We start from the raw sequence: 15,000 nt of genomic DNA on the forward strand, positions 1-15,000 counted from the left end.
TTTTTTTGTCCTCGTATGTGGTAAATGCCAGACGCATGAAAACGACCTAGTGCTGTCATAGCACAGCTGAATTCTATTTAGTGATGCCTACTATGCTCCATAAAGTAGGAATTACATCACAAGCCTGAAGATTAAACATAGCATATATATATATAAATATATATATATATATATATATATATATATATATATATATATATATATATATATATATATATATATATATAATAAAAATATGTATATAATAAATATATATTATCTCATTGCTGAAATATAGATGATGCAATGGATAATTTCAGATCATTTATTGTTCATAGACATAAATCAATAACAAACATAATGATGTCATCACTTCCCGTGGGCTCACCACCTGCAGGAGGGAGTGTAAGGGACCGGTGCTGAGAGGATTGGGCAGCAGTCGAAGGCAGGGGCCTTGACAGCCCGATCCCTGGACACAGAGAAGTGTCTGGGGAATCTGCTTAGACTGCTGCCACCGCGACCCCGAATTACGGATAAGCGGGAGACGATGAAATGAAAAATGAAATGATGTCATCTTTTTTTTTTTTTTTGCTTGTTTTTTAAACAATTCTTGACTTTTAAAATAAATTAAATAAGGGAAAATATCTACGTCTTATCAGGTATATTGTGCTCTTTTCTATAAGGTTCGATTAAACTTGAGCCAGAGTCTCCACCGCAGTTTGCAGAAAACAGCATGGGATTTCCAAAACAGCATGACGATCCTTCCACCTCAGTTTTAAACATCGAGTGTCGCGTGTGCGGGGACAAGGCTTCAGGATTCCACTACGGTGTTCATGCTTGTGAGGGATGCAAGGTACATTGAATTATTTCTTTTTCTTTTCTTTTTTCAATTATTTATCAAAGGAAGTTGCCACGTAAAGCCAGAAGTTTATTTTTGATGTATATGAAGGTTTGGAATTACAGTTTTGAAGGTGTTTTAGATGACTATTTTATTCTATCTAGTTCTGTATGTCGAGTTGCATTATGCTGTTTCTAATCACCAGTGTTTATTTCTAAGAAGTAGAATTACATGTAACAAGATACAAGATACATGATACAAGTTGCTTGCTTGAACTAAATATGAACCTTTATCATCTTCTCAGTTATGAACAGCAAGTGCCCAAAATAAAAATCTCCCTCTTGTCATTCAGATAAATTAAGTTTCATTTCACACTCAGACACGGTAGACAAGGTCAAAAGGTGTCTGGATATCTTTCCTCTGTCTGTCACTTGAACCACAAAAGCCCCATTGCAAGTTTCCATTCAGAGAAAACATATGGGCAGAAAGAGGTGTCTGAATAAGAATAATCATGTGAGTGGGTGAACCAGACTTCTCGCTTACATTTCCATTCCACGCACTCTAGACACGGGGGTTTGTTAAAGTAGGCAGACAGGTAGGTGTGTGGGTTTGATGATACACCTTTAGAAAATTGAATAGTCCACCAACACGAGTCTAAATGGAATTACCCTTACTTGTTCAACATGATGCGGTACAGTTTTTGAGAGGAAATGTTCAAAATGCAGCATCCAGGGGCACCTAAAATACCTATACGTAGTTATTTATATATTTTTCATGTAACAGTGCCTGTTAGGTTCAGCCAAGCAGGTTAATACACAAATTGTTCTAAAATACAAAAGCCATTTTGGGTGGGGTGTTATTTGGCCTGACTTCCTTTATATTTATAGTTCAAAATGCTGCTAAAAATAATAAACTGATCAAGGGAGGCAGAAGGTACATGGAAAACATCCTCTCCGTTTTATAATGTTTCCTGTGCTTCTTAAAGACAGTTGAAATTCTAATCCTAATTAAATTTTGCCAAAATAATGAAAAAAAGAATTGTAAATATTTATTTGTGTGTTTGTTTTGTTTCATTACATATGCAGTAATTAGCAAAAAATATTTATTTTTATTTTTTATTTATTTGTAAGTGTATATATGTGTGTGTGTGTGTGTGTGTGTGTGTGTGTGTGTGTGTGTGTGTGTGTGTGTATTTTATATATATATATATATATATATATATATATATATATATATATATATATATATATATATATATATATATAGCGAAAGTGAGAACACCCCTCACATTTCAGCAACGATTTTAGTATATGTGGTCAAAGAACAATACTAAACAAATGAAACCTGAATATATTTTACAGTAGTTAATGTGCAGCTTGTATAGCAGTACAGATTTACTGTCCTCTGAAAATAACTCAACATACAGCCATTATTGTCAAAATAGCTGACAACAAAAGTGAGTACATGTCAAAACTGTGTCCAGAGTGTCAATATTTTGTGTGAGCACCATTGTTGTGTCACACTGCCTTAATGCCCCTGGACATGGTAGTCACCAGAGCTGCACAGGTTGTTGCTAGGATCCTTTAGGATGCTGGGATTGACTACTTTTGAAATATATTCAAGTATCATTCCTATAGTATATATTATTTATATATATATATATATATATATATATATATATATATATATATATATATATATATATATATATATATATAATTTATATAATTGAATAATATATACGATAATAATTTATTTTGAATAATATTTTAAACAGACAGTAGTGCACTGCAACTCAACATGTATAGCCTATCTAGAATTCGCACCAGGAACGCACTATTGTGGCGTGACTGCTTGTAGACTCAAGTCACATGGTTGAAACATTGGTTAACATCGAAGATCACCTATTGTGGCTGAAGTCATATCTACATTAACAAATGATTAAGAGACATATCGGGTATTCGTATGATTCAGTGGTATGAGTCATTTTGAAAAATGAAATGCTGATGAAGCATTTGAGACTTAACTTTACTTACTATCTACTTACTTACTGTACTTACTGAACTATACTTACACGTATACTTGAGACTTGTATGTAAACTATATACATACATTCATACATAAATTAGTAAGTAAAACTATTAGATTACATTTTGCCCAAAGTCCAATTCAGGAATTCTGCTGAGTCCTAATGATGGACTATGTAGATAAACAGTGTCTATCGTGAGACCCGTTATCTCTGAGTGACTTCACAAGAGGGGGGCGTTGCTGCAGGTTTTCTCTCCAATCAAGCAAGTGCCACTCCTGACATGCGATTGAAGGCCAGCATCAGCTGATGGGTGGAATCAGGCATGGCTTTGAGCTTGTTTCGAGACATCAACCCTTTAAAGATATCAATAGGCAGTGCAAGCTTAGATCATTAGAATCACATAAGGTTCAACTAATGGAAAGGACAATACTTTTCCTATTTGTTTTTTGTCTGATGGTGAAAGTACATTTAAAAAAGATCTTAATAACTCAACTTTCCCAGTGTTTCAGTTAACCATTATATAATAGTGTTCCAGTGGAGGGACCTCTGGTCGCACCATGTACATCAAATGTTACCAATTTGTCATTTGAGAGGTCTTTATAAATGACTTGCTCTTGTCCAACATGATGTGAATGTTAAAAAAGGAGAGTACAATATTTGTGTGGAGACAATATTAAGTTAGGTAAATTATTTAAAACTTTTTTATGAGAAACATTGGGCTTCGGTGAGGAGTTATGGTAGTTGTATTTCTCCTGAAAAATTCTCCATCTTAATTTGTGGTTTGGTGAGAAAGAATGCTGAATGTTAGGTTCACCCAAATGGTTTACTTCACAAATACAAAAGAGCTCATGTCACCGCAGGTTTTCCTTCTAACCAAGCAGAAGTCACACCTGATTACACACATAGGCTGGCCTTTAATAGACAATTCAGGCCTTTAATAGACAAAGGAGAGTGATTAGCCTCAACCTTGAGACCTTCCTAAAAGATGAGACCTTGAGAACAATTTCAGAGGACAGCTTAAATGAGGATCAAACAATACATGTAATGTTAAGTGAACATTCCAGGTCACAAGTTTAAAAAGTTGTTACTAACCTTCACTTGTATTCCCAGGGATTCTTTCGCCGTACAATTCGCCTAAAGCTAGTCTACGATCATTGTGACCTGCACTGCCGCATCCACAAGAAAAGTCGCAACAAGTGCCAGTACTGCCGCTTCCAGAAATGTCTGGTGGTTGGAATGTCACACAATGGTGAGATCTTTTTTTTCCCTCAAGCTGCTGTAATTCATTTCCCACTGAAATTATGTTCTGATGCTCCACTACAGACTGTTGAATGTACATTGTACACAGTTTTCACATTGTCTGCAAGACATACTGTAATCTCCACAATGTTGACTTTCTGTGTGTAGCAATTTAATTTGGTTTAAAGCATTTAGTGGTGGGTAAAGTCAATAACAATCCAAATCAAATGACCACTTATTTTGTGAAAATTGCCAGTTCTTTCATACATTTAATGATGAAGCCTTCTATATTTGCAGATCTTCTGCACATATAGAATCCGTATAGATTTTTTGATATAAACAAAGAAGTTAACAAATAAACCGTGCAAAAGTAATGAGGTGCTGCTCAGTCAAATAAGAGTTGGATTATTATTATTAATGTAACAACCGAAAGTGTGGTAGTGGAAAGCATCAAATTAAAGATTAAGTAAAAAAAAAGAAAATGCACAATTAGGCATAAGGTTATCGTTAATATATCAATTGAATGGAATCAATAACACAGTGTATCGTGGACCGAAGAATTGCTACAGTAAGAATGAGACACCTTGCTTAGTTTCAACATTAGTGAATTTGCCGTTTTGGAGAAGAGCTATTCCTTTGCTGGAAGTGCCTGCTGTTTCAGAGAAAACTATTTCCGGCCGAGGCACACGTTCAAGGCATGGTGCTGTAGCAGTAAGGCAGCAGCACTTTGGCCTGCTCCTCTCGTCGCTTCCTCTTTGTGGTCACCAGCTGCATCGACTGTGGTTTATTGTCAGAGTGTGCAGAGTGCCTAACCGTGTGCCGCCACATGACTCTCAAACAGACTTTCCTTAACACATTGTACCCCCATTCACACCCCTGCAACCTCAAAACAAAGCAGTACTATTCTAATATCAGCTAAAAAAGATCAAAAGCGTTTCATATACAAAGTGTTTTCTGCTGTTCTAAGTTGCTGCTGCTGTTTTCGCTGCACAAACAATTTTTTCGTTGAGGCACTTCCGAGATCAGCTAGATTATAAACTATTTCATTCTAAATGTGTGTTACGTTAATTAATGCTAGAATTTTCATTTCAAAATATTAATATAGTGGCCACAATGCATTGCATCAGCAGTGATTTTCAAAATGTGCAACATGTAGACAATAAAAATGGATATCGAAAAAACTAATTTATTAAACAAGACTGCCACACAACAGTACGTGGTACGGCATGGTCAAGAACAAACAAGAGACATATGTCTGCCTGCAGGATGTTGGGGATTTGCCTTTTTACTTGTAAAGTTTTCAGACAGCAATTATGCTGAATTTTATTATGTGAAGAGTAAAACAAAAAAGGTTAGCTGAGCTAGAATGTTGCTGTTACAGTGCTCAACATGCTTCTGGGAAGGCTAGATGTTAGAGTGAGGCTGTAGGGCTTTGCCTTCCAGCTCATCCCAAAAGTATTAAATCCGATTAAGGTCAGAACTTTCTAGGACACTAGATTTCTTTCATGCCAGCCTTGACAAACCATTTCTTTATACAGCTCGTTATGTGCACAGGGGTATTGTCATGCTGGAACTGGTTGGAGCCTCTTAGTTTCAGTGAATTCTAGAGCATTCAAAAAAATAGTTTGCTTTCAGCTTGTTAGCAACCGTTTTAAAAAGGTCCACATAAGGGTGTGAAGGTCCGGTGTCCACATACTTTTGGCCACCGAGTGTACCTGTCATTTCATGTCATTTCAAACCGGATGTGTTTAGGCGAATGCAGAATTCAGGTGTAGCTCACAGTGGGACGAGGTTATCTGAGTTTATCCTTATCAGCGAAGCTGCTTCTCGTTGGCTGCCTTTGTTTTCCCTCTGCTCACATCGCGTGCTCGCCCTCCCTCTGTCCCGCATTTCACGTTGGTTGGGTGAAATCTCATCAGACTTTTCTTTTTTTTTATCAATGATTGACGAAGGCACAGCAGTAAACGCACCGTGTCACTGTTGCTGGCTCAGTGCTGGCGTACAGTATGAGTGATATAAGGAGGCGTGTGCACGTTTACAAAAGGTGTGAAACTCGTGCTGGCTCCCTATTAATCAGAAGAGTTTTGCAACAAGTCAGGGCACATGGGGGGGGATGAAAAAAAGGTCGACATCAATTTCCTAGCATTAAAAAAAAAGGTAGATAAGTGTAAGCCACTGGTTTGTTGGCTTAAAGGCACAGAGGGCTTGACGCTTCACACGTCATCTTTTCAACCACTTTCTACCCCCAAGACAAATACTTATGTGTGGGAGAGAACCCAAATTACAGGTTTGGAAGAGTTGCATGGAGCATCTGTGTTTGTACATGTAATGAACGTTTAATGCAAAGACTAACAGCAGTTTAAAAGAAGATTTTTCATCATTTTGTTTTTTGACAGAAAAATATTGGGCAATTGGAATTTAATCAATGAATCAAAAAATGATTTCATTTATATTACTATTAAGGAGTTGTTTAGAAAATTTGCTGCAGTTGTGAAATGTCCATTGATGCCAGTCCCAATCAGTTCGCTCAGTCGCAAGCCATAAACGAAGTCACATTAAGTAGAACAAGTGACAAAAATGAACGTGAAAAAAAAAATAAAAATAAAATAAAATCCATCATGGCTGTCTTTTTTTCGGCTCTTGTCTTCGAACCAACACCCAATCTTACAAATCTGAGTACTGCGAGAGGACAAAGCACAGATTAGCCAGGTATTGCGTCAGAACAACAATTCAAGTAGGGGCAGCATAAAGTCAGGCCTCCTGATCTTGAGTCATCAGGTGATACCGTGCCGGTGCATACGTTTTACTTCATCAAAAATCAACGTAGAGATTCATCTTTTTATAATGTTCTGAGTTTAACCAATGAGAGAACTAACACTGATTATTCATATGATTATTTATTAAATCTCGTTAAAAACACTGGTTTCATGGCCTGAACTGTAAGCATTTTTTAGATGGATCAAAAAAAATGGAACCCCCACTGAAGACCTTGTTGGAATTTTAAAAGGAATTTAAGTGGATGCAGGAAGCGTCCTCCTCAAACAGGTCACTCTGACATTCCCAAACATGCCCACGCACTAAAAAAAACAAACTCCTTGTATCTTTTTATACATCCCACTCACTGATCCCTGGAGTGAATGTGTCGTAAGTTGACCATGTTGGATTTGGGATTTCAGGGGAGTTTATTTGAACATTTTTTGGCCTGTTTGTCTTTTTCCCAGCCATTCGCTTTGGCCGCATGCCCCAGGCGGAGAAGGAGAAGCTCTTGGCTGAGGTTTCCTCCGATCTGGAGCACATGCACCCAGAGGCAGCTGACTTAAGATCCCTGGCTAAGCTTCTTTACGAGAGCTATCTGAAGAACTTCCCCCTGACCAAAGCCAAGGCCAGGGCCATCCTCTCAGGGAAAACCAGTGACAATGCTGTGAGTTTGCTTTTTTGTATACAGTATACTAAAAACTGCATTGCAGATCAGCTGGGAAGTAAAGCTTGTGGTGACATTTAAACTGGCAGAGCAAAGCAAAGCTAATTGTTTACAATTCATTTTAAATCAGTTTCTACCAGCAATTCAATTCTGATTCTATAATTCACCGCAACCAATCCAATACAGAACTGAATAAATAAACCTCAAGGCAGAATATTTAGTTAGCCTAGCCGCTTAGTCACTAACACAAGTAATAGCAGGTTTCAAGTTTCAGATATCAGATGTATCAGTGGTTATGTACACTACTTATCTGGACTTATCATAGAAGCCAGTTGAGAACAGCATGTTTTGGCAGCTTTAAGGAAGAAATTCAGGTTTTCAATACATGCTGGCGAGATCACCATTATTATTTTTTTTTATTCAACTTTTAAAAACATCCATAATGTTCTAGACTGATATTCAGATATGTAGTGTAAAAAAAAAACCCTGACATACCTGTGTATCTGTAATCTGAAGCTCAAATTGAGAACTCCTGAATTAACATGTTTGTTGGCGACTAAATGACAAGGCTTCATTTCCAGTTTGCTAGCTGGATACCATATAATTTTTGAAGACAGCAGCAGACTATAATTTTATAAGTCTGTTTTTTTTTTTATTATCAGGTTTATGGGATGCAACCTTAAGACGAATAGCACTTTACTAAGATCTGTGCAGACTGTTTCTGATCGACATTACCAAAAAATCCGATAACAATAGTAGTAAATGGAGACAATATAATAGAACACGTTCAGACATCACAGTAAACAACAGTCATATATTAAATTCAGTAAAACACAATACACTGTCATTTAAAGCGCATAGTATATATGTGCATGCTAGTATACAATATTAAAACATCTACAACAGGAAAAAAGATATATTTTGTTACCGCATTATGTAATTACTAATGTAATAAATACTTTTTATTATTAGTATTATATATAATATATATTATATTAGACATGTGTAATATAATAAAAACAGTTATTTCAGTTTGGTCACTCGAACACTTGTTTTTTATGTTTGCGCGTGCGTGCGTGCGTGCGTGCGTGCGTGCGTCTGTTTTTTTTTCTGGCAATAGGTTTAATGCCGCCTAGGTCTTTTATTTATTTTATTATTTTAATTGACAAATATCCATAAGACTATGTAAAATTGAATGCAGAAACTTTCAAGTAAGATTAAAAAAGGCAAATGTAATTTTTTATTTATTATTTATTATTTTTTAAATGTATTTAATAATTCCGAATTGAAGCATATAGTGTACATAAAAAAAAAATAAAAAATACAATATTGCCATAAGCGTCTTTAGCAGGACATATCAGCAAGGCTGTTGGACACTTGTTTTGACTGGCCTGGACTATGATATGAGCCGAATGATTCTGAACTGTGCCGAGAACGCGGAAATATTTACACAGAATAGTAAAGCTGTAAATGTGTATAGCAGACTAAAACATGTTCTTACCTATGTATTTCCAAACACAAGACTTGGCTTGGTCTATTTTTTTTTTTATGAATTTAATAAAAAAAAATGTTTTTACCTATGCAGGCTCTAGCATAAGCCCGCAAACCTTTTTAGAACAATTCCAAATTCACTTTTACAGGTGTTATATAAAATATACAAACATGTCCACTCCTGCAAGGGCTCACAGAGCATGCTCGATTCAGAGGTAATTAACTTAAGGAGAAATATGTCACCTTGGGATTTCAGACAATCAGAATTTTTTTTTTTTCATTGCTTATACAAGAGTAAACACCTCAGGGATGATTTTGTCTAGAATCCCAGACACCATTTTAACAACTAATCCCTGCCTTGAATGCAGATGTCTGCTCGAGTTCAGGTTAGAAACCTCGCCTAATTTCATTTGCGACAGCATGAAGGACAAAAGACCAGCAGAATACTGCTTATCCTGAAGTGAAGTTCAGTCTGCTAAGCAAAAGTTAAAAAGCAATGCAAGTAGTATTTGGTGTATTCATTTTTTTATTTTTTTTTCACAAGACTACAAATAAAGTCAGCTTCAGCGTAACTTGAGTTATTACTTTGATGTATGGCTATATATCCATTTTATAGATTTTGCTATTTTTATTCATAGATTTTTTTTTATAGACTAATCAACCGCTGCACTTTAAGTTATACTGCAGGGGGTTCATCTTAGTGTTATCAATATACGGTTAATGGCCAAGTTTCAAAGAAAAAAAAACCCCACTGATTTATTGTCTATCCTGTGTTCTGGCTCCCCAAAGGGAAACACTGTATGTGGGAGAACATTTCTGAGGTCAGATTTATCAAATAAAGATGTCAACCCTTAGTTTTACATGCTACAGTTCAGCTATGTGCTTACCTCAGATGACTTATTAAAAAACACACACACCCTAATGAGAAATTATTGTAATGAATTAACTCTCATTGTAGATTTCAATTATTAAAATGAACATTCGTTAAATATTATTATAGCAGTTGTGTGTTTCTTCCTGTCTCTACAAGGCTAGATTTTTACTAGCCTTGCATTGCATCAAGAAAATATAAAATTAAAATAAACCATCTCTTCTTTTTGGCATGGTCAACGCAAGAGAACTGTACCTTACCAAAAAAAAAAAAAAGAAAATGTCAAACAGTTACTTCTAATGGAGATGAGAAAAAATATCTACAAGCATAAAATGTTTAAACGGAATCACCCAATTACAAATATCAGCAAAATTTAACTGTATTCCTGATTTTATTCATTTATTTGTTTTATTGAGAAGATTTTTTTTTTCATGTCTGGTTTGTAAAAAATAGCTGTTCAGTCGTCGGAGTCAAAACCCATCATCTGAAACAAGTTTTTATACGTTCTTCATTCGTATAATCTTTCGCGCAAGAATTATTATCAGATTAACACTAAGCACATATCGCTGTATACAACTCCTGAAATCAGTCAATTCTCACATATTAATTGAAACGCACCTCACGAATGCTAGGAACTTCGAAACTTTTCTTTTTCTGGAAATATTCCTCATCAGAATTTTTCCACATAATCCCTAAAATTGACATTGCCATTATTTTTGTAACTTGTTAAATACTGGAAGTTTATTTTAGCTCACAGCTCTTGTGTTATTCCTGTAACACCTCATCATACAAGAAAAATTGTATTCTCAAAAGCCTAAAGTTGTTTATTTTTCCCCGCAGCCTTTCGTTATCCATGATATGAAGTCTCTGCTAGAGGGTGAACAGTTTATAAACTGTCGTCAGATCCCACGGCAGGACCATCACAGGCGTCCGAGTGTGAGCTCGGTTCAGTCCCATCTGCAGCGCGAAGTTGAGCTGCGATTCTTCCATAGCTGTCAGTCACGCTCTGCCGAGGCGGTCAGCGAGGTCACAGAGTTTGCCAAAAGCATCCCAGGTTTCCTGAACCTCGACCTCAACGATCAGGTGACGCTGCTCAAGTATGCAGTCATTGAGGTCCTAATCATCATGATGTCACCCCTCATGAACAAGGACGGCACGCTTATCTCTTACGGCCAGATCTTCATGACACGCGAGTTCCTCAAGAGCCTGCGCAAGCCCTTTGGCGAGATGATGGAGCCCAAGTTTGAGTTTTCTGTCAAGTTTAACATGCTGGAGCTCGACGATAGCGACATGGCACTCTTCTTGGCCGTCATTATTCTCAGCGGAGGTAAGGCACTGGAGCAGGAAGCAAATATATTCAAATCCAAAAGGAGTTTTACAGTCGTGTTAACCCGAGCTGCATTATGTAAATGAAAAGGTTCACAAAGTTGTCTGGTGTCCTCGATTTTGATTTTAGAGTATAAAGGGGTTTAAATTAACCTGCAGTGAAACAAGAAAGTTTTAGTTTTGTCACTCACATCAAACAAAAAAGTTGAAGATTTTTACAATATTTTTTCAATATTTTGACTCACGGTCACATGGTGAAAAAGAAGCCAAGACGTATGACAGTTTAGGTTGTAAATAAACAGTGTCATACTGCTGAGTATTTAGTACTCTATCCGCATGACCAGCCGAGCCTAAAATCACAAGAATGACCAACAAATGATGACAGTGCATTTATTTTTGTTTTGTTTTTTTGCTCACTATACATCTGATTAGAGCGCAGCCTGTCTGCTCCAGTAACACATTAGTAAAAAAAAAAAAAAAATGAACTCAAAACTATTTTACCTTGTTGTACCCCTACAGCCTAACTGGCATATACTGATGAAAGCATACATGTAACACTTTTTATTCCACTCCTGGGCAAAGAAATGGGCAAAGCCCAAATCATTGATTAGGAAATTAGCAAGGATTAAACAAATACTCTCTTAAGGCCTCCTGTGCCAACGGTGAAGTGTTGATTAAAATGTTTGATGTCAAATCCAACAAATGTCTGGGTTCACTAAATAGTTCCACAACTAATCATCTATTTGAAGCTCATGAACACTGAACACAAGGCTTAAAGATTTAAAGAAATCTCAGAGAGGAGGTGTGTGTGTGTGTGTGTGTGTGTGTGTGTGTGTGTGTGTGTGTGTGTGTGTGTGTGGGGGGGGGGGGGGGGGGGGGTTGTTATACCATACTAAGTTACTTTATCTATTTGTTTAATTCTTGCTTATTTCCTGAGCAATGTTTTGTTGTTAAGAACATTCAAAGTTTAATATTTTGCATTTGGGCTTGGATCCTTTTCTTTTAACAGGAATGTAGAGTCCTGCTGTTACTGATTTAGAACATTTACAATCACTTATTATAAATCGTCCAGAAAACTTGATTAATATTTATTTAAACTTGAAAAGAAAATAGAAAGTTTTATATGTACCAACCAGGAATGGTTTTGAGGTGAAGGCAAGTGTCTGATCCCTAAATTTGACAACATAACAAAGTACATACATATATTTTATATATAAAAATCATAGTGATTTTTTTCTATGACAGTTGTCTGTTGTTAAGCTAATGTTAATGCAACCTTAAACAGACAACAGTCTTTTTTTATTAAAATATTTACACATAAGCATCCTGTATTTGTTCGAGTGTGTGTTATACATTTCTGAGGTAAACCAAGCACACATCGCTACATATCCCAGAAACCTATTCTCCTCTCCTTTTGTAGGCAGTGATAATCCGTGAGGATTATTTAGGTAAGGTTTTTGCATGACCAGCATTTCACCTCAAAATGGTTTTCCTTCTCAACTCCCACGCGTATGACTCATAACATGTTTAGCTTATACCAAGCCCAAGCGACACAAGTTCACATGGATTAGCATTGTACCTGACCTCATATTGACCTGGATTTATATTTGGCTGATTCTGCACCTAGTTTATCATTATTGTTGCGTCTCATCTCTGCGTTAACAAGATGTCTTACATGGTTATCACACAGATTTATTGGTTATCGCTTTGTAGCCATTTAATAACATCTTACCCTTGAACTTTTTTGGGGGGATTTGCATGTGAAAAATTAACCCTGAGGCCAAAAAAGAAATCATCGGCCACTAATATATGACGTATAATGTATGAAGTTTGAAGGTTCAGACGTTCTAAGCAGCAGTAAAAAAATATTTAACAGTCATTTAATCTGACTACTTTGTGTTGACAGATCGTCCAGGCCTGCTGAATGTGAAGCCCATTGAAGATCTACAGGAGAACGTTCTCCACTCACTGGAGCTCCATCTCAAAATGAACCACCCGGACTCCCTCCATCTTTTTGCCAAAGTCCTTCAGAAGATGACTGACCTGAGGCAGATCGTTTCTGACCATGTACACTTCATTCATGTTCTCAAAGAGTCAGAGATTAACATGTGTTTACATCCACTACTGCAGGAGATCATGAAGGACCTGTACTAGTGTATGGATTGGCTTGTCTTAGCTGAACACTTGTAATTATGCTTTGGTTTACAGATGAGGGAAATTGTCCCCCCCCCCATCTGTGAACAAACAAAAGAGGGTGGCGTCATCTGTTTAGCACTATCAACATGTTAGACAGACAAGGCCACTCCTTCAAAGAGTGAGATTCTGCTATAATGGGAAATCAGATAGATTTTATATTTTGTTGGGTTTTAAAAAATGCATAAATATATTTGTAAAGAGCTGCCTGGAAAAAACAAAAAAAACATTTTCCCAAAAGAGTGTACCTTTATTTTTTATTGTTTGCAAAGGAAGTTGGAGAGTTTCAAGAGTTATCATTAAAAAAACAATGTGATATGCGATAAACCTAAATGATATAAAGTTTTTCAATCGTTTTTCTGACGATGAACCGAGAAATATAGTAATATTATCTGTGAAACATTTTGTACATTGTTCTCACCGGGGAAATTATACATGTGAAAGCTTTACTTTTTGATTCTGTAATGCCTTTTTGTAAATACAATAAACAGATTTTTAATGCCAGCCTCATGCGCAGGCCTTGTCATGGATGTTTTGCATTGAAAATGGTTGATGAAATGCTTGAAATTGTAAATAAATATTTTTTCGCATAACATCTGCCTCAGCTCTGACCCTGACTGACACTTTTGCAAGATATAGCATGTCTTACTAAGTCCACCTTCTCGTTTTCAGATCGTTGGACTGGCAGTCTCAGTTACACGCGAAGCCATTTCCCAGGCATTATGTCAGCCATTTATTGTGTGTCTCTCTCTGAACACACCCTGTAGTGATTGCAAAATCTGACCTCTACTGCTCCCCACAGCAGCTTCACATCTGCCACTTAATCATAAGCTGACAGGCAAAAGACAGCTGACAGGCAGAGAACAGAATTTTATTTGATGTAATTTTGTTACACTGATTTCTAAACTTCAAGCATGTGTTGGGTAATATTAGAGGGACTGTAAAAAAGTAATGGATTCTTTAAAAAAGATGTAGGAGAAGGCTGGTTGCTCCTGTAGTTTGGCTCTTGAATGCTTGTATGTTTAGCGTTAAGCAAAACGGCATTTCTCAATAGACATTTGGATCTGTAATGCCATAAAACTACATATAAATCACAATATACACTAAGCAGCCACATTATTAGGAACACCTGCATACTCCTGTGCAAAAAAATTGGCCAAACCCAAAATAGCAAAGTATTAAAGTTTAAAAAGGCTCAATAGCGAATCATTGTTTAGCAAGAATGAAACAAATACAGGGTCACTCGCTTACACAATCTTCTTGGTCACAAAGGTAAAATCATGATAATGAATAAAATGTTTGATGTGAAATTCAACACATGACTGGGTTCACCAACTCATCAACTGTTAGAAGCTCATCAACATAGAATAAAACAACATTGACTTCTTTTTGTGGAAAACAAAAGTCCACACCTTTACTTACAAGGCTTAAACATTTAAGGAAATAAAAATGTATCCAGTACTAAGTTAGATTTGATTCTTGTTCATCTTCTGTCCAATGATTAGACCATTCCAAGTTTAATATTTAGCCATTTTGGGTTTGTTCCATTTTTGTTGCCCAGGAGTGTATATCTGCTCATTTATGCAGTTGCACAAACAGTTATTCGTGTATCA

The 15,000-nt window shown here is 36.4% G+C and overlaps 1 protein-coding gene across 3 annotated transcripts in view; it reads left to right on the forward strand.

Annotated features, from left to right (window-relative positions):
• Positions 1-13,980, forward strand: part of pparg (peroxisome proliferator-activated receptor gamma) — a 32,378-nt gene extending 18,398 nt beyond the window's left edge. For all 3 annotated transcript variants that reach the window (XM_083534165.1, XM_083534167.1, XM_083534166.1), the window contains 5 exons: positions 663-832; positions 3,957-4,095; positions 7,307-7,506; positions 10,709-11,195; positions 13,101-13,980. In XM_083534165.1, coding sequence (XP_083390291.1) covers positions 663-832; positions 3,957-4,095; positions 7,307-7,506; positions 10,709-11,195; positions 13,101-13,348 — 1,244 coding nt within the window. In that variant the 3' untranslated portion in view covers positions 13,349-13,980. The remainder of the gene's footprint in view (positions 1-662; positions 833-3,956; positions 4,096-7,306; positions 7,507-10,708; positions 11,196-13,100) is intronic.
• The last annotated feature ends 1,020 nt before the right edge of the window (positions 13,981-15,000 follow it).

Source organism: Silurus aristotelis (assembly GCF_946808225.1).
Source record: "Silurus aristotelis genome assembly, chromosome: 28".
Classification (NCBI taxonomy): Eukaryota; Metazoa; Chordata; class Actinopteri; order Siluriformes; family Siluridae; genus Silurus; species Silurus aristotelis.